This window comes from Callithrix jacchus, chromosome 8 (genome assembly GCF_049354715.1).
Source record: "Callithrix jacchus isolate 240 chromosome 8, calJac240_pri, whole genome shotgun sequence".
In the NCBI taxonomy this organism is placed as follows: domain Eukaryota; kingdom Metazoa; phylum Chordata; class Mammalia; order Primates; family Cebidae; genus Callithrix; species Callithrix jacchus.
In genome coordinates, this window is record NC_133509.1 from 4,517,434 (window position 1) to 4,545,126 (window position 27,693).

General features: G+C 50.5%; 1 protein-coding gene across 1 annotated transcript in view; it reads left to right on the forward strand.

The window, feature by feature from the left end:
- Window positions 1–27,693, forward strand: part of LIPC (lipase C, hepatic type) — a 171,906-nt gene that overhangs the window by 124,598 nt on the left and 19,615 nt on the right. The window contains exons 3-7 of the mRNA XM_035258704.3: window positions 12,100–12,284; window positions 16,841–17,023; window positions 17,561–17,678; window positions 20,888–21,121; window positions 25,361–25,603. Of these exons, the coding sequence (XP_035114595.2) occupies window positions 12,100–12,284; window positions 16,841–17,023; window positions 17,561–17,678; window positions 20,888–21,121; window positions 25,361–25,603 (963 nt within the window). The remainder of the gene's footprint in view (window positions 1–12,099; window positions 12,285–16,840; window positions 17,024–17,560; window positions 17,679–20,887; window positions 21,122–25,360; window positions 25,604–27,693) is intronic.

The following is a 27,693-nucleotide window of genomic DNA, read 5'->3' on the forward strand; positions in this document are numbered from 1 at the left end:
TCACCGCAACCTCCGCCTCCTGGGTTCAGGCAATTCTCCTGCCTCATCCTCCCGAGTAGCTGGAATTACAGGTACGCGCCACCGTGCCCAGCTAATTTTTAGTATTTTTAGTAGAGACGGGGTTTCACCATGTTGACCAGGATGGTCTCGATCCCTTGACCTCGTGATCCACCCGCCTCAGCCTCCCAAAGTGCTGGGATTACAGGCGTGAGCCACCACGCCCAGCCCCTTAGGCAAGTTTTGAAAGGAAAGGGAAACAGTGCATTGAATGCCAAGCCCTGGACTAGACATTTCACCAAGTTTCATCCGTCCTCACTACCACCCCCACAAGACACTCTTCCTATTTCCAATGTAGGAGAAGGAAGTTGAAGTCCCTACCGGGTAAGGAAGCTTCCCAAGGTCACACAGCTACTAAGTGTTAAACAATCAAACACACAGCCAACCAGCTCCAAAGCCAGTGCCCTCCCACCCCACTACCCTGCCTCTGCCGTTGCTCCCCATGGCAACCTAGAAACTGCTGGCATACCTGCCTGACGTCTGAAGTGGGCAGGCAGCAGTCATCTGGGCCTCCAGATACGGGTGGTGAAGGGAGGGTACGAGTCCAAAGGCATATCTTAGGGGAATAGTGCACATGCCCAGAAATGGGTCATAGTCTCAGAACTTGAATGCAGAAATTGAATTCTGGTCCTGGTTTGGTTTTTTTAGCTAATGTGGCCCTTGGCAGTCACTGAACCCCTCCTTATTTCTTCCTGAGGAAATTAACATGCATGGATAGGAACAGCTGCCGATCCCAGAGTCAGGCAAGTCTCAGGCAAGATGAGAAACACTGAGGGTCTCAGGAAAGCTGAAGGGTCCGGGGTGCATGCTGCAGCCATGACCTCAACCTCTGTGAGTCTAGAGATGACCATACATAAGCTGATCTTCCCCCGACATGTCATAGTCCTTCCCTCCCAAAGGGACGCGCCTTTGATTAAAATTCCCAAGATTACCTGGGTAGCTGGGGGCACCACCCACCCATGGAGTTCGTCTGGCTGCGTTTACACCGGCCGGCCGCCTTATGGCTGGGGAGCTGCTCTCCTATTCCTCCGCCAACACAGCACTCTCCAAACTGTGTGACAGTTGTCTCTACCTGCCTCTACCATAGGACCATGAGCTTTTTGAAAGCATGTTCTGTCTTATTCACTGTTACATATCACAGTGTTAGGCACAGTCCCTGCCACATAATAGGTGCTTAATACATGTTGGGTGGATGAATGAATAAAAGGATGAATGGGATCATGGTGGGCCTTCCGTCTCTAAAAGCATACCCAAGAGCCAGCCCTCTCAGCCCCAGGACCCCACAAGGGGAAGCCGTAGGGAGGTTCAGGGTCTAGATCAGGCCCTTTCCTCATTAGGCAGCCCCCACACCTCTGCCCCAAAGAGCACATCCCACGTGCTTTAGCCCACACTCGCCACCCACGGTTTACTGCCTGTAGTCCCAGCCACTCAGGAGCCTGAGGCAGGAGAATGACTTGAACTCAGGAGGCAGAGGTTGCAGTGAGTCGTGACCGTGCCATGCATTCCAGTCTGGGTGACAAGAGCAAAACTCCATCATAAAAAAAAGAATAACCTTGGGCTGTTCGGCCACATTAATGCTTAATGCCGTCCTCATGCTGCAAGTGTTTATCTTCGCCCAGATTCCGGCTCCAGGGAGATGAACAACCCTGCAGAACAGGCAGGCATTCCCAGGTCACCCCTGCTCTCACTCTCACTTCTCTGTTTGCCTGATTAACTCTGACCTAAAAACACATCTCGGGGGCATAGCTGTCACTCATAATAATTATATGGTAGGTAGCTCTGTTAGTCTTATTTGATAGTTGAGATACAGAGAGGTTAAGTAACTAGCCCAAGGTCACACAGCTAATAATTAGCAGAGCTGAGATTTAAGCCAGAAAATCTGACGCCAGAGCTCAAGACCTTCTTATTTGTTTATTTATTTATTGAGACAGGGTCTGGCTCTGTCACCCCAGCTGCCGTGCAGTGGCACAATCACTGCTCACTGCATCCTCGACCTCCCAGGCTCAGGTGATCCTCCCACCTCAACCTCCTGAGTAGCTGGGACCACAGGCATGCACGGCCATCCCCTGCTCGAGCCCAGGCCCCTAACCACTACACAGCACTACGTCCTGCTCTTCAGCAACAAGCCACACTCAGGACGTGAGCCCATCTCGAGTCTCTTCAATCCATGGGTCCAGACTAGAAAGGAAGCGGCAATCTTCTTTGCTCATCTAAGTATAAGGCACCCCATTCATCTTCCAGCAGCCGACCTGGAGGGGGGAGTGGCCCTCATTTTCCATTTACAGGCGCCAGCACTGCCAGCGCTAACGCAGTGCCTGTCCCCACCTGCCTGGGCACCCGTGATCTCTGTTGCTAGCAGTAACTTCATGAGGTGGGTGGCTCTGGGCTAAGCTAGGACTAGCATGTTCCGAGATTCCCTGACTGTGATGTCGAAGGTCCTCTGCCCCCACCCCTGCTTCTATTCCTTGTAAGCTTCACTCGGCAATTATGTAGTGATGTCTGATACAGGAATGAAGGATAAGGTCGAATGAAGCTCAAGGCCAGGAACTAGATAGTCATGACACATCAAATGAAGTTTTGGAACAAGAATGCAATGAGATTAATTTGCCAATGGAAACAGCACTTGGCAACTTGACTGTAAGCCAAGACTTCCCACGGTGAGAGCAGTTGAGGGGCCTGTGATGGCCCCGCTCCTGGGGAGCCTCCCCCAGCCTAACTGTGGTCAGATGCCAGCATCACAGCCCCCTTAGCTGAGTAAGGATTCTCTTAGCGTCATCTCTGGGAGGAAAGGGAGACCAACAGACAGCGATTCGGCCAGATGTTTAAAAGGTGAGGATCATGGAACTCTTTGCTTATATTACCCTGGGCACCCCCAATTGTTTGGGGGTATTTCCCACAGACAATAGGACACCCCAGTCAACAGCTCTTCTGTGATTCCAGACCCATTTCCTCTTGAGCCAACCAGGGGCCTCACTGGAGGCATCGGCCTTTATGAGGCATGGAATGTAAGCCCTCTGAGCTTTACCAGATGTAGAAAGAGTCCCAGAGCATGGCAGGGAAGAGAGTGGGAACTTCTGTCTTCCAGCATAGTCGAAAGATGCTGGCTTGAGTGTCAGGACAGCCCAGTGTTTCTGCTTCGGCTGCTACCTGGATGCATGTCTAGGGCACGTCAGCTGGCCTTTCTGGGTCCCAGTTTCTTCCTCTGTGACAAGGAAGGCAGACTAGATCATCACTACCAGTAAGAGGTTTCTGACCTTGGGGAGCAATGGTTGGAGTGGGAGAAGGGCATCACCCAGCTATTTTCCAACAAATTACAAAAGATGATATCGCACAAGACGATGGAATGTTGACTTTGTTTGTTTCCCTATGGAATCCTCTTCCAGAGAACTGGAAGTGGAGATCAGTGGTGTTATCTATATCCTTCTTTGATAAGAGAAGGAAATGAATTATCCCTCAATAAGTACAGGTTGTTTGAAATGCAAGCTGGGTGCTAGGATGCTGCCTGGCCTCCAGACCTCCTGTGTTTCTAACCCTCTCACTGGACACCTTGGTCTCCACAGGGTAGTCCCCAGGAAACCCTTGGCCGTCCCTGGCATGAAGGAATCGGGGAAGGCCTTCTGGACATGCCAAGTCTCCCTGAGACCCTGCTCCACAAGGACTGGCTCACTCCCTGACCTGCTGTTTTGGTTCAAAGTCAGCTGTGGAGCTAGCTCTGCCAACTGACCCCAACCTCCAGAGAATTCAGAAACAGCTTGTCCTCTCAGGCCTGCAAACCAGGAGCAGCCAGCCCCAGCCATGACTTGTACAAGTAACTACCCCAGAAGTCCTGCTGTCCAGCCTATGCCACTTGTCCTGAATCCAGGACAATGTGGAGAAGCCACATTATTACTTGACTGTAGTGCATTATTCCAACAATAATTTAAAATATGCACCTGTATAAACAAGATCACCATCAAGATGTAGGATACTTCCATTTCTCTAAAAGATTCCCTTTTGCCCTTTCCTAGTTATTCCCCACCCCATTCCCTGGGTCCAGGAAATCCCTGATCTTCTCTAGATCATGACAGTCTTGCTTTTCCAGAATGTCCTATACATGAAATCATATAATTGATAACCTTTTAAATCTAGCTTCCTTCACTTAGCACTATGCGTTTTAGATGTATCCATGTTCTTGCATGTATCAGTAATTTGTTCCTTTTTCCTGCTGAGTAGTATTCCACTGAATGGATATACCACAATTTGTTTATCCATTTACCAGTTGATAGATAGTTGGGTCGTTTCAGGTTTGGGGTTGTTATGAATAAAGCTGCCATGAACTTTTAATCTTTATGTGGACATACGTTTCCATTTCTCTTGAGTAAACACTTAGGCTTGGAGTTTACTGGGTCCTATAGTAAGTGTACATTCACCTCTAAAGAACTTGTCAATCTGTTTTCCAAAGTAAGTATTTTTTGTTCTCACCAGCAATCTATGAGGAGATCTACTGGGTTTTATCACTCTTTAATTCTAGCCATTCTAGAGGGAAAGAAGTGATATTCCTTTGTATTTTAAATTGGCATTTTTTTCTCCCATAACTAATGATGTTAACCAGCTGTTCTTGTACTTATGTGCCATTTGCGTATCTTCTTTTAAGGATCTCTGTTCAGTTTGCTCACCCCAGGGTGGAATGTGCCGTGACCTTGGAACAGCTTTAGGCAAGTAATCCCCACTTGCCCCAGACAGGATTCCAGCCCAGATGGAAAGCTTTTCTGAACGGCATACTCTTTCACAAGCAGATTTCTTAAAAGAAAAAAAAATCATTCTGATTCTAGCCAGAAGTGAAGTGGAGTACGATTTAGGAGAAGAGTCAGGACCCCGTGTTTGGGCCCCTTCCACGAACGCTCCCTTCATGGAAGCCGTCTTCCTCGCTCCTGGATTTCCCCTCTGGAGTTCCCTTCCGCACTCTCTGCTGGAAGCCTGTCTTCCCCTCCTAAACTCCATCTCTCTCTTTTCCCTTCCACTCAGTGTGGAAGCTGCTTTCCCTCCCTGGATTCCATCTTTCTGGATTCTCTCACTCAGTGTGAGAGTTAGCTGTTTCTTTCTCTCTTCTTCTCCTATTTCTCTCTCTCCTTAAATAAATCACTTTCTACAAACAAGAAAAAAAAGAGAGAAAAGTCTAGAAGAAAACACTTTTTGGCAAGAAAAAAGACTCTAGTTACTTTACTCCCTGTCATCCGCGAAGGAAGAAATTGTGGCCTCAGGCTACAGTAGTCTGGTGCAAAAATGGACTTAAAAAAAAAACGGAATAAATGAGACACGAAAACGCGATCAGAGATAGCTTTGCTCCCATCCCTCATCTCATTGTCTTGTTTGGTAACAAAATGGTAAAGAGAAACTACAACAGCAGAGAACAAGTGAAACACAACACAAAAGATGATGGGGCGGTGGCAGCCCCCAAAAGGTAATAAATTAACTTCGGCAGCTTCAGAACCTAAAGCTGTAAAAGAAATCCACTCAAGACAACTTTAGGAATTTCTTCTGGGTTCAAAACAGTATCTTAATGACCTGAAAAACTACCACGGCTTTACAAAGCACCTCGTTCACTCCTTAGGGATGATTTATACCTTGGGTAATTGAGGTTCAACTTTATAGTGAAGTGATGCTAGGGCGTCACCGGAGGTGAAGGAAAATACAAACATTAGTAACTATTGAGAAATTTCTGAAATTTTTTTTTTTTTTTTTATGATGGGGTTTTACCATGTTGGCCAGGCTGGTCTCGAACTCCTGACCTCAGGTGATCCACCCACCTCGGCCTCCCGAAGTGCTAGGATTACAGATGTGAGCCACCATGCTCAGCCAATATTTTCAAGAAAATAATAAACTGGAGGGTGGGGTATCCAGGTCAGGGCAAAATTCAAGACCGTGGGAGTGGGAGAAACGTTCCTCACCCTGGCCTTGGGCAGAATCTGCTTATCTCCAAACAAAGCTCAGCAACAGCTAGGAGCTGAATTCCTAAGGTCCAGCTGCGACTAAATTCCCACGCAAATGTTTCCATCCTTCCACAGTGGAAGAAATTCTGAAGTCAACATTGCCCAGCTACAAATCATTGGCCTGACCACGGCAGCCAGGGACAGAGCTGTGGCTGCATTGATCACATAGGACTGTTCCACCCTGAGCAGAGGACATGGCCTGGAAGACTTTCGAGGCAATTATGAAATGTTGGTCTTCCAGAGGACCCCTGCCAGGTCTGGGGATATTTTCAGCAGTGGATGTTTACAAAGCAAAAGTCCACACACACACGTTAGCAAATCAAATAATGCGTGTTGTACAAAACGTGAGCATGTTGGGACATAGCAATACCTGAGGCTTCTTTCCTATGCACTTGTGTGCCCAGCACCAGCCAAGTACATGGAAAGGACTCAAGAAATGCTGAGCTGAGCAACAGCCTCTAGCCCAGGCATCATGCACAGGAGGCAAACCGTGACTCCAACCAGGTGTCCTTGTGGTAGAAGACCTGGTTCACTCCCATGGAAAGTGACCCACCTCGGTTGCCTGCAGTCACGCATCTGCTGATGTCCTTACCCAAAAGAAAATGAAAGAATTTCTTCTTGTATGAATTATCAGGAACCCTCAAACCTAGGAGTTGACTCTAAGTAGAAAAATCACTTGCTGCAGGGAATAACATTAGAAATGCAATGGCTGGAGCCTGCTTCTCCTTCTGACTAATTTTAAGGATTGTGTGGCTCCTCTAGTAGCTTACTGTCGTGTAGAGGACAACACCACCAAGCCTCCCTAGTCCATCAAGCCCTTCTCCTGGATACAGGGGCTGAATCCCTCAATGGATTTGACCACTTACCTCAATTTCATATTCCCCCTCCTGAAACCATAGTATCGGCCCCAGATTCTTGTCACTGGTGTGACCTTACCTCTTCTAAAGACATGAGAAATTCCGATTTCAGAAGACATGCTTGGAGAACGTGCTGCTTCTAGCTCATCCGACGTGGAGCCAATGTCTTCACTCCTACCTACAGCTTATCCTTTCCTCACAGCTTATCATAGAGCTGCCAGGTTTAAACGAGTCCATACAAATAAGACTGCTGGAAAATCACCTGGCACAGAGAGAGCATTCAATATACATTAGCTTAAAAAAATGCCGAAGATCAACTTGAAAATGTACGTGTCTATAAGGAGACACTAACAGGATCATACCCGAGGAAGCGGTTCTACGTTTAGGAAACCGTACTAAGAAGATACGAACGGATGCAGACAGATACTAATACCTAAAGGTTATTGCCAGAGAATTGCTTGTCACAGGGCGAAGAAAACCTTGAAACGACACAAATTTTCAACAATCGTGGAACAAGGAAATAAATTATGCCACTTTTTCCAAGTATGTTTTGAAGCATCTCTGGTGGTCTGAGAAAATGATAATGATGAGTGAAGAGGGATTTTAACCAACCATGTAACATGATCTCAATTACAGACCCTGCAAACAAATATCTATGGAACTAATATCTATAAAATTGGTAAGACATACCCTAAGTATTTTTTTTCTAAATAATATTTTCAGCATTGCGCACACTGCCTGCATCCAATGAGCATGCCTTAATTCTACAAAAACATAAAATAAAATATGAAACAGTTAAGAGTCTATTGCAACCCTATGATTTGAAGGGAGAAACAGGCTAAGGACCTAGACTAGGCCACTGGGCAGAGGAAGAAGATAATTCTGAAGTTGAGTCCTCAGTAGATGGTGACCCAGTACAGAAGCAAGAGAGGGCATAAGCTTTGAGCTGTCTAGCTTGAGCGTAGAGATGAATGATGGTGTCATGAACCACAACAGGAAATGCAGGAAGAGAGGACGAAGAAGGGGATGAGAGGAAAGAAAATGCATTTTGTTTGGCCTGGCTGAGTCTGAAGTGCCCAAAGAGTGCCCAGGCAGGGATGCTCAGTCAAGAGCTGGTGAGGAAAGCTGAAGTTTGGGGAAAGAGACTGCAGCAAATGTATGAGGGTGGGCACAGCAGTGAGTCCTCTAAGGCACAGGCTTCCCTTAAGATGCCCAAGGCTCTACGTGTTCTGCTGTCATGGAGACTCAGACCCTTGGGTTCAGGGCTCTATTCATTCCACCCCTAAATGTGACCTGAAGTGGCCCCTGCCTCCCTCAGTCATAGGGACTGCTGCTCAATTAGAGTGAAGGATCTCTCGCAGACTTTCCGTGACGTAAATGCTATTTGGTGCTGTGGCTGCTGTTTCATTGAAGATTACAGGGCTTTCAGAGTTCACCACACAAAACTTGCTGTTACATCTTTGGTAGGGATGGTTTCAAGACAACACTTCCTTTCTCACCCGGTAACCTCCACATATGGAAATCATCTTGGGTTTCAGGACCAGGAAAGAAGGAGCATCCGGCCACCGGGAACGTTATAATTGATCCTACTTCCCTCTTTGATGTGGCCAACAGGAAGCTCAGAAAAAAAATCTGTGGCCCATCTTCAGCAGCCTTGTAGTATCACGCGGTGCACATTTTAGGGTGTTCATATTAACATGTCTATCTTCATTGCTGCACTGCCCTTATTTTCTCTGTCTCGAGTTCTTCAACTGTTTCAAGTTAAACATGTTCTTTCATGTCATGACCACCCATTCTGTTTGTTCCTAACTCTTGAAGTGACACAAAATAATTCTAGTGTATCTTCTCCACAGCAGCCCTTCAGCTCTCATGTCATCCACCCAATCTTACTTTCATGGGCACCAGAGCCCTATTTCTTTAACAATTGTTCATAATGTGAGCTCTTAAAGAATCTTTCATCATCTAGACCCGACTGATGCCCTATCTTCTCTTGATCTCTTCCCTAAAGCCCCTGCTCAGGGTATTCCTCCACTGCAACACAGAGACAGAGCCTGGCTCTGTTGCCAGGCTGGAGTGCAGTGGTGTAATCTCGGCTCACTGCAACCTCCGCCTCCCGGGTTCAGGCGATTCTTCTGCCTCAGCCTCCCAGGTTAGAACTACAGGCGCACACTGCTACACCCAGCTAATTTTTTGTTTTTGTAAAGACAGGGTTTCACCATGTTGCAAAGGCTGGTTTCAAACTCCTGAGCTCGGGCAATGCACCCTCCTCGGCCTCCCAAAATGCCAGGATTGCGGGCGTGAGCACAGCCGGTTTTCATGCTTGCAGCCCCTCCCCCAACCCCGCATGAGCCTGGGGACTCTGGAAAGTCAGGGACCACGTGCCCTCTTTGCCTCCAGCTAGCACCTAGCCAGGGCCTGGGGCATAACACGGGCATAATAAACGTTTGTTGAAGAAGAGAATAAATGAATGAGCACACACCTGTATACAGTATACACAGCGTCCTCGCTCATGCATGTTAAGGAGAGCTAAAGTCCCCAGGATGGGAGAAGAGAGAGGGCCTGCTCAGCTCCGTTGGTTGTGGGCTTTTCTATCTGACAACTCTCTTCCATGGTCTCTCCTGAATAGCCTCGAAGCCTCAGGCACCTGGGTGGGAGCTTGTCTCACAGCTAAATCCAGAGTAAATACACTCAAGACAGAATTGGTCCTATGAGGACAACTGGGGTGAATTTCCACAGAAAGAAAGGTTTTCACTGATCAGAAATGCAAGATGCTAGATGCTCCGAGTGGCGCTTATTCTAACAACACTCCCTCCTCTACGTGTTAATCGCATGCCAGGCATTGTTCGGGGCTTTCTACAAACGTCTTGTTTCTCATAACAATCCCTTGAGATAGGCACTATTTTTATCCCTTTTTATGTTCATGTGACCCTCCTAACATTTGAGGCAGCTGTCCTAAAACGAAGAAAGGTAGAGTGATTCTGTCTCCGAATGAAAGAAAACGAGCTACATTAGGTCCAACGTACAAAAGGCTGAAGACTGAACGCCAGCCTTTGATCTGAGGTCTGGACCCGGCAGGACACCTCACCGCTCGGTAACACCGCCACTACTGTGCCCAGTTCTCCATGAGTTCACAGACAGGCGGAGGAAGCACACCTGGACAAATAAATCACCCAGCCGCAGGGCAAGAACATCCGGATCAGGGAGGCGGTGCGGCACCGAGATCGGGCAGGACTAACGACCTCTGACTAGATGAGAAGGCTTCTTGGACGCTGGGAAGTCTCCGTTCCACTTCAATGACTGGGGCAGCAGAGAGAGAGCAGGAGACGAGGTGCAAAGATACCGGTGTCCAAAAGGGCATTTGGGAACGGCTGGTGGCAGGAGACGGAAAAGAGGAGGAGGTGGGGGATGAGGGGCGATCACTCAGGTGACGGCCGTGGCTGCAATACCAAGAACCTGGAAGTGGCTCAGGGGTATAGTCGTTTCTGTGCTAGACTCTGAGCAGCTTGTGCAGGAGGACAGAGAGAGGCCAAAGACAGAAGGCCAGCTAGGAGGCTGCTGCAATAGACCAAGCGAGATACAGGCTCACAGGGACTAAGGCACAGGATTCTAGGGCTATCAGGGAAGCCTGAAGCTTTGGACGAATCGAGAGATTGCCGTAGCAGTGCGAGGTGACACCCCGGCTTCTGACTCAGTCAGGAGGGCACCCAGTGAAATCAAAAGGCTAGGTTGGAAGCAGGCTTCCAGGAGCAAGGGCGAGCTGAGACCCTCTAAAGCTTGGAAAAGCCGAACGGGGCAGCAGAAAAGTCATTCAAATTCTTGCTCACTTCTCCTTTTAATAAAATATGCTGCATTCCATTCTGTCATCACAGTGAAAAATCATTGCCCTTTGCTGGGAATTAATCACCTTTTGAATTAATACCCAGAGGGTAGGAGAACTGGTTCCATTAACACCGCCCCTCAGACTCTGTAGGTTTGTCATCTCCTGGTCCTGCCGTCCCCTGAAACCAGAAGCCCAAGACTTATTATCCGAGAAGCCTGAAGGATTTTGTGCTCAGAAAGAATGATCAGGGTCCTTAGTAATTGGGCTGAATTGAGTTCACTGACCAAATATGCCAGAGTGGCCTCGTGTCGGGCCCTCAGCCACAGGGGAGCCCACCTTCTATCAGAGGGAAGGGATGAGAGCTTCCTCTCTCAGCTCTTGGCCTGATCCTTAATCTGGGCAGAAAAGATGCGCCCATCTTGACATGCCACCCCATGGAAACGCGCCCAGCACTACAAACAGAACAGCTATTCGGCTGCCTGACAGAGTTGAATGACCACCCACCCCCATTCCAAAGTGGGTCATGGTGAGACTCCCCCAGAAGAGAGGGTGTAAGACCCTTCAAACAACAGAAAGTGAGATCTTAAAAACAAGTTCCCCTCCTTTTCCACCTCCCACGGCCTTGGAAAGCCTTGACTCATGTTGCTCCCTCAGCCAGCCCTCACCCCCGCAACCACACACACACACACACACACACACTCTCTCTCTCTCTCTCTCTCTCTCTCTCTACGATCCTGCAAGGCCAGGGTCAACATCACGTTCCCTGAAAAGCCCTCCCTGAATGCCACACCCTCCCTCAGGCAACATCCACGACTCCCTTTGTGATTCCCCCAACCCCGCCCCACCTTCAACCCTGTACCTTGTCCCTGCAAGGCGCACCTGATATAATGTGTCTGCAAATGAGGAAAGGCTGAGTCACAGGAGCTAATACACAGTGTCATCCGGTTAAGACGCTCTATTCACCGTCTCCCCACGTAGGGATGCAGGGATGAAACTGGAGACAGCGAGACCTGGGTTCAAATCTCCTCTCTCTCAGTTTTTAGCAGTGTGATTTGGGATGAGCTGCTTTTCCACCAAGCCTCCAAAACCGCCTTACCTGTATTCCTTCTGACCCGCAGGGTGACTCTAGTGCCTGATTGGCTGGTCACTGGGATGACAGGATAGAGGATCTCATGGTCTCCACCTCTGTGTTGGGTCCTCCTAGGCCATCCACCATCACTTGGCCATTCCACTGGAAACAGTCTTTGGGACTCCCCAGATTTGTGGCTCACTCTGATCTCCAGCATTTCCCAGTAACCTCGTTGGCTTGTGCTCGCAGAAGCAGCCTTTGAGAAGACAAAGGGCTGCACACGGACCAGATACCAAGCCAAGCACTGTCCCCAATCTTATATTCCAGAGCCATTTGGAAGAAGAACTCGAGCTCTTGAAACAAGCAAAACACCGCATGAGACAAAGACCAGATTCCTGCTCTTTGGAGAAACCCATCGGGGCTGTCAGATTCAAATTGATCGTCTGGACAGGCTACAGGAGTGCGGCTTCAACTCCTCTCTGCCTCTGGTGATGATCATCCACGGGTGGTCGGTAGGAAATGCTGACATGCCATTTTTCTCTCTGCCTTCACATTTTCTTTTCTTCTTTCTAGTGCGTTCATAAAAAGATAGGGAGCTGGTGATAACTCCGTGCATAATGTTTATGAAGCACATTCTCATATTCCAAGTGCTTCCCCATGCATTAGCTCATTGATTATCTCAGTTCCATGAGTAAGCAGGGTAGGAAAATATAATTATCTCCATGCTTCAGAGAGAAAGTGGCTCAAAGAGATCACAGCTCATTAGGACCCACAAGGGATTGCAGTCCATGTAGGAGGAAGCCTCCCTCCTGAATCTCCATGTTACATGGGGGGACGTGGGAAGCCAGACGAACGCACTCCCAGTGAAACACTGTAAGGTTTAAGTTCTACTGCGAATAACAGAGATTCAAATTAGCGTGGTTCAAATAAAACAGAAATTTATTCATTTCACAAAATATTCCAAAGATATATGTATCTGAAAAACTGGCTAGACAGCTTTGGTCAATGAAGTTCTCCGGGCAGTGCCTCCTTCCAGCTCACTGCTGTGCCATCCTGGGATGTGACCCTCATCCTCATAGTCCAAGATGGCAGCTAGAGCACTAGCCATCACATCTTTGTTCCGGGAAGCACAATGTAGTAAAAGATATACGCGAAGGGGTCAAAAGCAAGGTTTTTACAAAGAGCTTTACTGAGATATAATCTGCAAAGCATACACGTACAGTTCAGTAGCTTTTGGTAGAGAAGAGTGTTTTTTAGGTATCCCAGAGCCGCTGTGAAATTCTCCCAGTTATGCCCATTGACCAGACCTAAGTGGAAAGTGGCTGAAAAGCATAGGCTCAAAGAAGATGTAGCCTTTTAGTGACACTAAAATTTATACCACCACGGACTAAGGAGAGGAAACATATTGTCGGCAAGGGGTGAAGTCACACTCTGTGAGGCCTTGGCTCCAAGAGGAAATCCTGCCTCCCCATTTTCTAGCCCACCCATGATTTCAAGCATAGTTCACAGTTTGAACCCTCCAGAGAGGTGTGTGTCTATTTCGTGACTTAGAAACCTTTTTCCCTTAGAAAACTTTCCTTGGAAAGTACTCTGGGAACCCCCATCTAATCTGCCCTGGAGAGTAAAACGAGCCATTCCATCACCTGCCTCCCCTCCCCACTCCCTGCCCCCCACATGATGTTCCAGCTCCTCCATACCCCGGGTGCCTGCCTTCTCTCTTCTGGGTCTTGGCTCAGTCTGTGCCCTCTGCCTAGAGTAGTCTATGTCCTCCTCTTTTCCTGATTAACTCCCACTTTTCCTGTAAGACGCAATCCCAAACAGGTCCTCCTGAAGCCACTGCTGCCACCACCCTAGCACTCCTGCGGGGACCTTCAGCATCACCGGGAGTCCCGTGCGGCACCGAGCACTCTCCAGCACTGTTCTGCAGCTTGGCTTTCTAAGCTCTGCGTTTCTCTGCTCTGCTAGGCTGGAAGCTTCTTCCTGGGAAGGATTCTGTCCTATTCTGGTCTCACTGACCACTGTGGGCCAGTATCCACTATGTAATCAGTGCTCCAAAATGTTTGCTAACTGCTTTAAAGATCAAATGAATTAGTCTTGTTCATAAATGCAACATGAAGACCACATGAGCCTCTTGCCAGGACCCTTTTACCAAAATGCACTCTTCATTATCAACATTCTGTCCAACCTACTAGATGTCTCCACCTCCTATCACTACTAATATTAGTAACAACAGCGGCTGCAGTAACGAACCTTTCTTCCGTCTGTACTATATTCCACACACTGTTCTAAGCACTTTAGATCCCATCATCCAGCCCTCACCTCCTACTGCCTAGTCCTCGCCTACTAGTGTCTAGCCCTTACCCCCTAAGGTCTAGAGTGAGCCCTTATTGTCTAGCCCTCATGTCCTATTGTCAAGCCCTCACCTCCTATTTTCTAGCCCTCACCTCATATTGTCTAGTTCTCACCCCCCATTGTCTAGTTCTCACCCCCTGTAGTCTAGCCCTCACCTCCTATTGTCCAGTTCTCACCTCCTGCTGTCTAGGTCTCACCCCCCACCTTTGTCTAACCTTCACCCCCTATGGTCTCGTTCTCACCTTCTATTGTCCAGCTCTCATTCCTATTTTCTATCGCTCACCTCCTATTGTCTAGCTCTCACTTTCTGTTATCTAGTTCTCACCTCCTATTGTCTAACCTTCACCTCCTATTGTCTCAGTCTCACCTCCTGTTGTCTAGCGCTCACCCCATTTTCTAGCTTTCACCTCCTATGTCTAATCCTCACGCCATATTGTCCAGCCCTCACCTCCTATTCTCTAGTTCTCACCTCCTACTGTCTAGTTCTCACCTCCTATTGTCTAGCCTTCACCCCCTATGAAAGGGAAGAAGGCTATTCTCTCGTTCTCACCTTCTGTTGTCTAGCTCTCATCCCTGTTTTCTAGTTCTCACCCCCTATTGTCTAGCCCTCACCCTCTATTGTGTAGTTCTCACCTCCTACTGCCTAGTTCTCACCTCCTATTGTCTAGCCTTCACCCCTAGAAAGGGAAGAAGGCTATTCTCTCGTTCTCACCTTCTGTTGTCTAGCTCTCATCCCTATTTTCTAGTTCTCACCCCCTATTGTCTAGCCCTCACCCTCTATTGTGTAGTTCTCACCTCCTACTGTCTAGTTCTCACCTCCTATTATCTAGCACTCACCCCCTACTTTCTAGCCCTCGCCTTTTGTTGTCTAATTCTCACCTCCTATTGTCTGACCTCACCCCCTATTGTCTGACCTCACCCCCTATTGTCTGACCTCATCTCCTATTGTCTGACCTCACCCCCTATTGTCTGACCTCACCCCCTATTGTCTGACCCCACCTCCTGTTGTCTGACCTCACCTCCTGTTGTCTGACCTCACCCCCTATTGTCTGACCTCACCTCCTATTGTCTGACCTCACCCCCTATTGTCTGACCTCACCTCCTATTGTCTGACCTCACCCCCTATTGTCTGACCTCACCCCCTATTGTCTGACCTCACCTCCTATTGTCTGACCTCACCCCCTATTGTCTGACCTCACCTCCTATTGTCTAATTCTCACCCCCATTGTCTGACCTCACCTCCTATTGTCTGACCTCACCCCCTATTGTCTGACCTCACCTCCTATTGTCTAATTCTCACCCCCTATTGTCTGACCTCACCTCCTATGTCTGACCTCACCCCCTATTGTCTGACCTCACCCCCTATTGTCTGACCTCACCTCCTATTGTCTGACCTCACCCCCTATTGTCTGACCTCACCCCCTATTGTCTAGCCTTCACCCCCTACAGTCTCATTCTCACCACCTATTTTCTAGCTCTCATCCCCTGTTTTCTAGCCCTCACCTCCTATTGTCTAGTTCTCACCCACTATTTTCTAGAGCTCACCTACTACTTCTAGCCCTGACCTCCTGCTGTCTCATTCTCACCTCCTGTTGTCTAGCCTCCACCTCACCCAACTTTTCTACTCTCCCCTGACACACCACACTGCCCTTCCACGATGCTGTACCTCTGCACACGCTGCTCCTTCTGCCTGGAATTCCCTAGACCTCACCACTACCACATTCACCTGCCCACCTGTATTTTGTTTTTAGTTTTGCGTTGTTGAGATATGGTCTCACTCTGTTGCCCAGGCGGGAGGGCAGTGCAATCTCCACTCACTGCAGACTCGATCTAATAGGCTCAAGCCATCCAGCCACCTCAGACTCCGGAATAGCTGGAACCACAGGCGCACACCATCACACCTGGCTAACTTTTATAGTTTTTGTAGAGATGGGGTTTCCTTATGTTTCCCCAGGCTTTCTCAAGCTCCTAGGCTCAAGAAATCCCCCTGCCTTGGCCTCCGAAAGTGCTGGGAATACAAGCATGAGCCACTGTACCTGGCCCCCAACCATATTCTTCTTAGTGGACTCCTACTGATCCTTTAAGGCCCAGCACAAAGCTCTTTGTCTGTGAATCCATTAGAAGTGCCCTGCAAATTTGTTTTCAAACAAGGCACACACAGAACAATTCTCTGTAAACATTTTTCAGCTCCTACGATGTCAGGCTCACAGTGCCCATCCCGCTAAGTGCCACATCACCCAGTCTGCAGGGGCAGAGCCAGCTCTGTGAGTTTAGGGCTGAGGTGGGGCAGCCTCACGGAGGAGGAGGAGGAGACCTAAGGGATAGGTCAGGTTCCAGGATCTGATTTACACACATTTTTCCACTGTTTTAAGGTTTAGAGAGTCCCAAAGTGGGGAAACGTTAAGATAATCCTTAGGCAGGGAATGTTTGGAGAAATCTGTAGGCAGGCTTGGTTTTCAAAACCTGGGGCAGGGGGTGGGTGCTGCTGGCATCTGGTTGGTGAAGGCCCAGAACGCCGCTAAACGTCGTACAAAGCACAAGGCAGCCCCCACATCAAGGCATTCTCCGGCACAAAATGCCAGCTATGCACGGCTGAGAAACCCTATCACAAGCCCTTCGTCTTGCGGGAAAGGATCCAGCATTACCCAAGAGCTGGAGAAGGAAGAAGTGTGAGCAGGGAGAGGAAATGAGTGTGACCCTGTCTCTGTCACCTCAGGTGAATGGCATACTAGAAAACTGGATCTGGCAGCTGGTGGCCGCACTGAAGTCTCAGCCGGCGCAGCCAGTGAACGTGGGGCTGGTGGACTGGATCGCCCTGGCCCAGAACCACTACACCATCGCCGTCCGCAACACACGCCTCGTGGGCAAGGAGGTCGCGGCTCTTCTCCGGTGGCTGGAGGTACCGACCTGTCCCATCCTTCCTTCCCCTCCCTTCCCTCCTTTCCCTTCCTCTGAGACTGAGTGAATTAAGCCGGTTTCCAACAGCAGCCCAGACAGGAGAAGCACTAACGCTCAGCTCGAAGGAGCAAGACCAGACCTCAGGGCTCTCTCAGCTGCCTCCCTTGAACCCCTGTCTTGCAGAACAATCTTCTCCTCGCTCCTCATCCACTGTCCCTGTTATGCTCACCCCCCTCAGACACGCAAAGGGATCCAAACACACCCTGTAAGCTATCAGGTCGCCACACAAGTGAGTGGGATGACTTCTGTAGGACATTAGTGTCCAGGAAAAGACAGGCTGGCAGGAGGCAGCAGCCACCAGGTAAGGTCCTAGGTACCTGAGCCCCAGGAGAGGCAGCCAGGCAAGAGACGAGTGTGTTTGGAATGTGAATAAGGCACGTCATTTCTGAGTAGGCACGAAGAACAGGGTGGATGCCAGAACGCCCTGGACCACTAAAGGCATCTCTTCTCCTGCCCCCATCCCCCTGCTGTCTTTCAGGAGTCTGTTCAGTTCTCTCGAAGCCATGTTCATCTAATTGGCTACAGCCTGGGTGCACACGTGTCAGGATTTGCCGGCAGTTCCATGGGTGGAACACGCAAGATCGGGAGAATCACAGGTAACCATGCCCGATAACTCACGCTGCGATCTCCACCACACGGGGGCATCCAGCGGGGACCTCCTTTTCCAACAGGCTCATCATTAAAATGTCCCGGCTCTTTTTAAGACCAGAGCTCCTAAGAGGACTTAGAATACTCTCTCCAACATGACCAATGTCATGGACTCCTGTTCCAGAGAACTCAGAGCAAATCACAACCCCAGCTCAAACAAATGTCTCATGTAGATGCGCCAAACAGGACTAAAACACGGACTCTTCTAGCAGGAAGGTCTTTTTTTTTTTTTGAGTTGGAGTCTCACTCTGTCAACCAGGCTCGAGTGCAGCGGTCCAATCTCGGCTCACTGCAACCTCCACCTCCCGGGTTCAAGCGAGTCTCCTATCTCAGCCTCTCGAGTAGCTGGGACTAGAGGCATGTGCCACCACGACCAGCTAATTTTTGTATTTTTAGTAGAAACAGGGTTTCACCATATTGCTCAGGCTGCTCTTGAACTCCCGACCTCATGATACACTCGCCTCAGCCTCCCAGAGTGATGGGATTACATGCATAAGCCACCGCACTTACCAGGGCCTTATTTTTTATTCTGTGATTTACAAAGTCCAGTTTGGGTGAGTTAATTTGCTGTGATTCACGTTCGCACCTCTGTTCCCACATTTGTGAAACGTGTGTATTTTATTCTGGGACTCATTGGGGTTGAAAGAGGGAGCTCTGCGTCAAAAACCTCACCCCAAACTCCATACCACTCAGAAATGCCCCAAGACAGCCAGGAAGTTCGGCACACGTGCGAGAGAGGTCTTCCTCCCAGGCTTGCCTGACCCAGCCCCATCCTTCACACTGCCAGGAATTAGGATGCAAAAACACAGAGCTGGTCAGATTGTCCCCCAGCCCGAGTCTGAGGCCCACTGACAGCACAGGCATAAAACCCACGAGGCACAGGCAAGGCCCTCCTCAGTGTGGAAGCCCCAGAGTGCCCCAGCCTCCCCTTCTGCTCATCCCTTTCCATAGCTCTAGGCGTCAACAACATAAGGTTTTTCTCCACTTCATGAACACACCATGGCCTCTTGTGCCTCTGGGCCTTTCCACGCACTGTTCCCTTTCCCCACCACTCACCCCACCAAACTCCTACTCATCCTTCAGGACCCAGCAGGCTCATACCATATTTCACAGGCTAAAACAAAGAGTATTTGAGACCAATAACAGAGTGGTTACAACTTTATATTTTACCGAGAGGGCAATTTTAAAAACAACTACTATCTACTATCACCATTCCTTTATAAATGGCGGACACATAAACGGAATACATTTGTGATGATGAGAGCTCATTTCCTCATGCTGTTTTGTTCATCTTGCTGGTGACTGGGGAAGCCTGGTCCGGCGTGTGGCCCCATGGATTTAAGCCACAGTCACCTAGGGGTGAGCAGCCCTCCCAGTGAAGAAGCAGGGCCAGAGGGCAGAGGCCCAAGGACCAGAACCCTCTCCATCCAACCAGGGCTGTGGTGGGTCCCATCAGGCATGTCAGCCTGGCCCACCTGCCTCAGAGACAGCAGGAAGGCTCAACACCCTCTTGCCATCTTGTTATCAGCCTGATGAAAAAGTAAATAGAAATGACATCAGAACATTTTTCTTTTCTTTCCTTTTTTTTTTTTTTGAGATGAAGTCTTGTTCTGTTGCACAGGCTAGAGTGCAGTGACACAATCTTGGCTCACTGCAGCCTCCACCTCCCAGGTTCAAGTTTTTCTCCTCCGTCAGCCAGGACTACAGGTGCCTGCCACCATGCCTGGCTAATTTTTGTATTTTTAGTAGAAACGGGGTTTTGTCATGTTGGCCAGGTTGGTCTCAATCTCCTGACCTCAGGTGGTCCACCCACCTTGGCCTCCCCAAGTGCTGGGATTACCAGGCATGAGTTACCACGCCTGGTCAAGGACATTTTTCATCTGTCACTGGGAGTGGAGCTGGAGAATGGGTAATCTCAGAGCTCACTCTCAATTCCTTCACCCCTCATAGTAGAGAAGAAAGCCAAGGCTGGGGTGGGACACCAGAGGGTCCTCCAGGGAAGGCAGAGGAAGAAAAACAGGGAAAAACCTTGAGTGCATAAATGCTACGCAACCACAGTCAGCTGGGGGCTGCCACCTTGCTTCATGCACATACATCTGTCACTCGAGGCCCAGAGCTTTGAGCCACCCTGCTTGCACACACTTTCTGGACGTTCTGACGGAATGACATTGTCGGACAAAAATTAGCTTGTTTAGGGAAATTATAGACAACATGCAGGCAAACAAATTTCGTTCTTTGATAGGTAGGTTGGAACTACTTATAATGAGCATATTGGCTTTTTTTACGGATGCAAACAGATGGTCTTGAAAGAAGCTTGAGAGGTACTCGAAATTGATTTGCTTACGTAATTCAAGCATTCCCTTTTTCCTTTTTGAGACAGGGTCTCCCTCTGTTGCCTAGACTGGGTCACAGTGGTGCAATCACAGTTCACTGCAGCCTCAAACTCTTGGGCTCAAGTAATCCTCCTGCCACAGCCTCCCGAGTAGCTGAAACTACAGGCACATGCTACCACACCCAGCTAAGTTTTGTATTCTTTTTTTTAATTGAGACAGAGTTTCACTCTCGTTGCCCAGGCTGGAATGCAGTGGCGCAATCTCTGCTCACTGCAACCTCTGCCTCTCGGGTTCAAGTGATTCTCCTGCCTCAGCCTCCCAGGTAGCCAGGATTACAGGCATGTGCCACCACACCCGGCTAATTTTCTATTTTTAGTAGTGACAGGTTTTCTCCATGTTGGCCAGGCTGGTCTCGAGCTCCTGACCTCAAGTGATCCACCTGCCTCAGCCTCCCAAAGTACTGGGATTACAGGTGTGAGCCACCACACCCAGCCTTGTATTGCCTTTTTTAGAGATGGGGGTCTCACTATGTTGCCCACGCCTCCCAGCCTCAAGCATCATGACCTTATGCCTACCACTGGGTAGTTTCTGCAAACCTCTTCCCTTCTAGCTAATGCCTAGCCTGTGTCTCATTGTTAGCACCATGAACTACTGTGGTTTTACTGAGAAAAGGTTATGGCAAGGTTTTCTAGAGAAGGATTATCCCCTAGGTGTTTCTTCTTCCTGCTAGCTCATTAATGTATAATAATATGAAAAAGCTAAAAAGCCATTTCTCTTCCCCTCTCCTTGCTCCCACCTGACGCTTACCTCTGCTTTCCAATTAGGGCTGGATCCTGCGGGCCCTTTGTTTGAGGGAAGTTCCCCCGGCGATCGTCTTTCTCCAGATGATGCCGATTTTGTGGATGCCATTCACACCTTCACCCGGGAGTACATGGGCCTGAGTGTGGGCATCAAACAGCCCCTAGGGCACTATGACTTCTACCCCAATGGGGGCTCCTTCCAGCCCGGCTGCCACTTCCTAGAGCTCTACAGACACATCGCGCAGCACGGCCTCAACGGTGAGAGAGAAGTTATGGGGCCAGAGCACCAGCCTACACTTTCACAGGGCCGCTGGAATTCAGTGGAATCTACCGACATGTGGGACTCGGGGAACAGTTCAGCAAGGGTAGGGGTCCAGGTTGTATGGTCACCGAGCCCACCCAGAGAGAAGGAGTATGGGAGTGGGCAAGGCCACACCCTGAGGATGAGCAGAGGGTACCAACAGGAACCCCCACCTCTCACCCTGGCCCCATGTGCCTGGGCAAAGCCTCTCCCCCAGGACCAGCTCTTCTGAGAGTTGAGTCTGGATGCTCGTGGCTATTCCTCCTCCGGAAGTTTCCTCATTCCAGGGACTGCCACTAGGAGCCACATGAGGATCTACTTAATAGGCTGTGGCTTCTTGAGCCCTGCTCTCACCCTTCATCCCACGCCATCAGGTTAATTGGGGACATTACTCAGATTCTCCCAGTGGGAAATTCAGCTTCAGATGTGTCCTTGTTAGGCCCTTTACCTTGGGGCAGACACAGAATGTGCCATTATCTGGGGTGTGATCCCATTTCTCTCTGAAGTCCTAAAAACCGAAATGTGAACATGCACATGGATAATATGCACAGGGTTAAAGAGCAAAAATGTCAGCAGAAGCAGCACATTCCAAATTTCTTGCTATTGTAAAAGACCATCCTGATTCAGACACGCCCATCACTTTAAGCCGGCTAGAGCCCTCTACCCCCGCAAGCCACCTCACCCTGATCACCTGACACTGAGGGGAGAACACACTCCGTGATGACACCATCCTCGCTTCTCCAGTACAGAATGACCTTCACACTCCACATCACCTCATTTTGGCTGGACTCCTAGTCTTCCAACGCCCAGGCCTGAGAAAGCCTCTGGGAACTTGCCCTTTCATTGCTTACATCCCACACCCACCTCCGCCCGCCCATCGCCTCCCCTCCAGCCACCAGCAGTTCCCAGCTGACCTTCCAGCCCTCCTCCCAAACTTCACCCCCGCAAAGCTCAGCGGAGACCACCAGGATGGTGCATGAGCTTTGTTTGCCTGGTAAACACATCCTGACCAATCATTACCATTTGCTCGTTTTTTTTTTTTTTTTTTTGAGATGGAGTTTCGCTCTTGTTACCCAGGCTGGAGTGCAATGGTGCGATCTTGGCTCACCGCAACCTCCGCCTCCTGGGTTCAGGCAATTCTCCTGCCTCAGCCTCCCGAGTAGCTGGGATTACAGGCACGCACCACCATGCCCAGCTAATTTTTTGTATTTTTAGTAGAGACGGGGTTTCACCATGTTAACCAGGATGGTCTTGATCTCTTGACCTCGTGATCCACCCGCCTCGGCCTCCCAAAGTGCTGGGACTACAGGCGTGAGCCACCGCGCCCGGCCCCATTTGCTCTTTTGTGCTAAACTTCAAAGCAATGGAACCAAATATACATATTCAGCTTGCCCAAGTTTGGGGTGGCTTTTCTCAGTTGTCTTCACCCCTGTGTTTGAAAGGGTTCTGGGGGTAGTTCTCCCAGCCACGACTGCATGGGGGGTCACTGGAGACCTGCCGTTCCACCCTCACTGCCTCCTAGGTGGATGAGCTGGGTTGAGTTAGATGTCTTGGAGGCTCAGCTACCTCGTTGATAACAGCTACCTCCAGGAGCTGCAGTGAGGATGCAGGCAGTGGAGGATGGAGGCAGTGGAGGATGGAGGCAGTTGAGGATGCAGGGCAGGCAGTGGAGGATGCAGGGCAGGCAGTGGAGGATGGAGGCAGTGGAGGATGCAGGGCAGGCAGTGGAGGATGCAGGGCAGGCAGTGGAGGATGCAGGCAATGGAGGATTCAGGGCAGGCAGTGGAGGATGGAGGCAGTGGAGGATGCAGGGCAGGCAGTGGAGGATGCAGGGCAGGCAGTGGAGGATGCAGGCAGTGGAGGATGCAGGGCAGGCAGTGGAGGATGGAGGCAGTGGAGGATGCAGGGCAGGCAGTGGAGGATGGAGGGCAGGCAGTGGAGGATGCAGGCAGTGGAGGATGGAGGCAGTGGAGGATGGAGGGCAGGCAGTGGAGGATGCAGGCAGTGGAGGATGGAGGCAGTGGAGGATGGAGGGCAGGCAGTGGAGGATGCTGGGAAGGCAGTGGAGGATGGAGGCAGTGGAGGATGGAGGGCAGGCAGTGGAGGATGCAGGCAGTGGAGGATGGAGGCAGTGGAGGATGCAGGCAGTGGAGGATGGAGGCAGTGGAGGATGCAGGCAGTGGAGGATGGAGGCAGTGGAGGATGCAGGGCAGGCAGTGGAGGATGCAGGCAGTGGAGGATGGAGGCAGTGGAGGATGGAGGGCAGGCAGTGGAGGATGCTGGGCAGGCAGTGGAGGATGCAGGGCAGGCAGTGGAGGATGGAGGGCAGGCAGTGGAGGATGCAGGCAGTGGAGGATGCAGGCAGTGGAGGATGGAGGCAGTGGAGGATGCAGGCAGTGGAGGATGGAGGCAGTGAAGGATGCAGGGCAGGCAGTGGAGGATGCAGGGCAGGCAGTGGAGGATGCAGGCAGTGGAGGATGCAGGGCAGGCAGTGGAGGATGCAGGGCAGGCAGTGGAGGATGCAGGCAGTGGAGGATGCAGGGCAGGCAGGGGAGGATGCAGGGCAGGCAGTGGAGGATGCAGGCAGTGGAGGATGCAGGGCAGGCAGTGGAGGATGCAGGGCAGGCAGTGGAGGATGCAGGCAGGGGAGGATGCAGGGCAGGCAGTGGAGGATGCAGGCAGGGGAGGATGCAGGGCAGGCAGTGGAGGATGCAGGCAGGGGAGGATGCAGGGCAGGCAGTGGAGGATGCAGGCAGGGGAGGATGCAGGGCAGGCAGCGGAGGATGCAGGGCAGGCAGTGGAGGATGCAGGCAGGGGAGGATGCAGGGCAGGCAGTGGAGGATGCAGGCAGTGGAGGATGCAGGGCAGGCAGGGGAGGATGCAGGGCAGGCAGTGGAGGATGCAGGCAGGGGAGGATGCAGGGCAGGCAGTGGAGGATGCAGGCAGTGGAGGATGCAGGGCAGGCAGTGGAGGATGGAAGGCAGGCAGTGGAGAATGGAGGGCACGCAGCAGAAACAGCCGCCCAGCAGGTGCCCAACGAGTGCAGCCACCGGTGTCCAAGAACTGCGATGACTAATGTTGGTATTTGGCCTCCAGACACCTGGGGAAATAGCTTTTGGCAAAGTCACCTGTGCTGTCCTTTTACACCAAGGGTTTGACATATCTTGTGGTGGTTTCTCAACGCCCCTGAGAATTATTTACTACAGATTAGGTTAAAATTTGGAAAGTTTAAAAAAGAAAGTTCACATCCATGGTAGATCAACCCCATAAGCTTGTTTTGGGGGTGAGGGCTGTGCAGTTGGTTACTGGTTACTGGACAATGTCCTTCCAAATCCAGTCCCCGTGCTGCTTTCACAGGCCTGCCACCTAAGGGATGCGGCGTGGCTGCTTTGGGACACAAGGTAGACCCTGTCAAGAGGCCTCAGTGTTTTCCAGAGTGTCAGAGTGCCACGGGAGTGCACCCTGCATCCAGCTCTATTAAGAGAAAAGCTGCTCCCAGGCAAGCCTGTTCCAGAAACCCCACCCTCCAGGCATCAGCACCAGGGCATTTTAAGTTATCCCATTTAAGATAGAAACATTTCTCTCTTTTTTTCTTTTCTTTTGAGATGAAGTCTTGCTCCGTTGCCAGGCTGGAGTGCAGTAGCACGATCTCGGCTCACTGCAACCTCCGCCTCCCAGGTTCAAGCGATTCTCCTGCCTCAGCCCCCCGTGTAGCAGGGACTATGGAAATGCGCCACCACGCCCAGCAAATTTCTGTATTTTTAGTAAAGATGGGGTTTCACCATGTTGGCCAAGATGGTCCCGATCTTTTGACCTTGTGATCCACCTGCCTCCGCCTCCCACCGCAGAGAGAAATATTTCTATAATAAACTACACTCACGTGTTCTCGTAATGAATTAACTTAGTGACTTGGGTGCCTATTTACTTAGTGACTCCACTGCCGCAGAGGAGTGCCCTGAGGATCCCTGCGGTGCCTGGGATTTGCCCGACACTACGTGACCCAGAGGGTCTTCTTTCCTTAGTTTCCGTCAGTTATCACATCCGGCTGTTGTCAGGGGGTCCGCCTTGACAAGCCCATCCCTGCCTGTCCTGTGTGCTACTGCTAACCTCCTGTGGGCTGAGAACCAAGATGATCCTCTGAGTTGAGGCTGCTTTGGGTTAAGGGGTGATAATGTCCTTCTTGCCCTGTGTTCCAGCCATCACCCAGACCATCAAATGCTCCCACGAGCGATCAGTGCACCTTTTCATTGACTCCTTGCTGCACGCTGGCACGCAGAGCACGGCCTACCTGTGCAGGGACATGGACAGCTTCAGCCAGGGCCTGTGCCTGAGCTGCAAGAAGGGCCGCTGCAACACGCTGGGCTACCACGTCCGCCAGGAGCCGCAGAGCAAGAGCAAGAGGCTCTTCCTTGTGACTCGAGCCCAGTCCCCCTTCAAAGGTAAGTGTGGAGCCGGGGAGCCTTCAGAAGGGCGGCATGCAGCGCCCTGTCCAGGGGGCTCAGAACTCCCCCTCGGCTCTTGTCCTGGAGGTGCTTCAGCTCTGCTGTTGCAGTGTTTCTGAAACTGCAGGCTCCAGACAGCGACGATGACACAGCCTTTCTCCCAAGAGCGCGGCCACCTTACTGCCAAGAGCTGGGAGGAGAAACCTCGATAACTTCTAAAACGATCCGGGGTTAGCTCTCTATCCATTTTCACGATCCCCTGGAATGTTAGATCTGCAAGATCCCAGGCGGTTCACCTGGGCCCCCCCAGATCTCACTGTACAGGGACTTGGGGCATCTTCAAACACAGCCTAGAACCAGGTTCTTTCCTCTCTGTTCACGGCCCCAGAGTGCATTTCATTCCCCCTAAAATTTGCGTCTGCTGATCTTAGAAGACATTGTGGTCACCCTGAGGCACTCCAAAGACAAGATTCAGCTCCCAATGTTTCCCAGTCAGATTTTTAACCTCAAGGCAGGAAGTGGGCCCGGTGACTCTCAGGGTTGACCGGAAGGTTGCAGAAAGGGCTGTGGCCACGTCTTAGTGGAGGCCACAAAGAAATACTCCACTGAAGCCTAAATCCTCCTGGAGGGAACCAGCTGACATCTGTTGCCATTAACATTTCTGCCCGATCCTTAAAACAGCTCAGGAGTGATTTGGCATCTTACAGTTTCATCGCACGGCGTCTCCAGCGCTGGGAGAAGAAAGCTGGTGCTGTGCTGTTTGCCCATTACCATGCAGGTATTTGTATCTGGAAAACGTGAACGGGCCGTCACCACCACTTTGCTTTTAGAGAGCATTTTACACAAAACATCTGATGCAGCTGTCGACTCCTCGTGGTTCTCACAACAGCCGGGAGAGGATAGCAGGGCTGGTTATTATCCCATTTTAAAGAGGAGAAAACCAAAACTCACATGGGGTGCCAAGAGCTGCGCTGCTGTAAAGGGACCTGGCACAGGGCCACCTGACGCCCAGTCGTGAGTTCAGACTCCCAGGCAGCCTAGTTTTGAGGATTCCTCTTGTATCTGAACTGTTGCTCTCCAGCCAGGTTTCATTCTGTGAGTCAGGTTCAGGACTGACAAATTTCTTGTGGGTGCACATAGCATCCGAAAAGTAGTTGGTGTGAGGGCAGGATCTGTCGGGCCAAAGGGTCCATCCAGTGTCTATCCCTTAGGGCTGGAGGAGATGGCAGCACGCAGGTGAGGGAATTTGGAAGTCCTCCTGCTTGGGGGCTGGGGGTGGGGAGCTCCCCCTGCAGACTGTCAACTGTTTAGAGACTCCTTGGGGTTAACCAGCGCCTTTAAATGGCAATGCTGCCTGGAGTTAACCCTCTTAGATGATCACATTTCTCTGGATCTAGTTTAATCATGGAATGTTTGCATCTTTTTTGTTTGTTTGTTTGTTTGTTTGGAGACGGAGTTTCGCTCTTGTTACCCAGGCTGGAGTGCAATGGCGCGATCTCGGCTCACCGCAACCTCCGCCTCCTGGGTTCAGGCAATTCTCCTGCCTCAGCCTCCTGAGTAGCTGGGATTACAGGCACGCGCCACCATGCCCAGCTAATTTTTTGTATTTTTAGTAGAGACAGGGTTTCACCATGTTGACCAGGATGGTTTCGATCTCTTGACCTCGTGATCCACCTGCCTTGGCCTCCCAAAGAGCTGGGATTACAGGTGTGAGCCACCACACCCAGCCCACACCCTCTCCTTTTCTGTCACCTTTCAAATTCTCCCCAGTTCTGCTTCAGCCCCTCCAGTGAGCAAAGTCCTCACCCGCTCAACCCAGTTTCACTTGCTAGTGGAGAGCAACCTCTCTGAGGTCACATCAAGCAGCCCTGGGCACGGCTGGAAAGCCATGTGATGCTTGCCTGTTTGAAGCAGCTGCTCATGGGATACTGCTGTCTGTATAATGTTATGTTGTCCAATATGGTAGCCACAAACCATATGTAGCTATTTAAATCCACATCTCAGTTACTTTAAATTAAATAAAACCAAAAATTCCATTTGTCAGTCACAGAAGCCACCTTTCAAGTGCTCAAATACGTGGCTGCTGC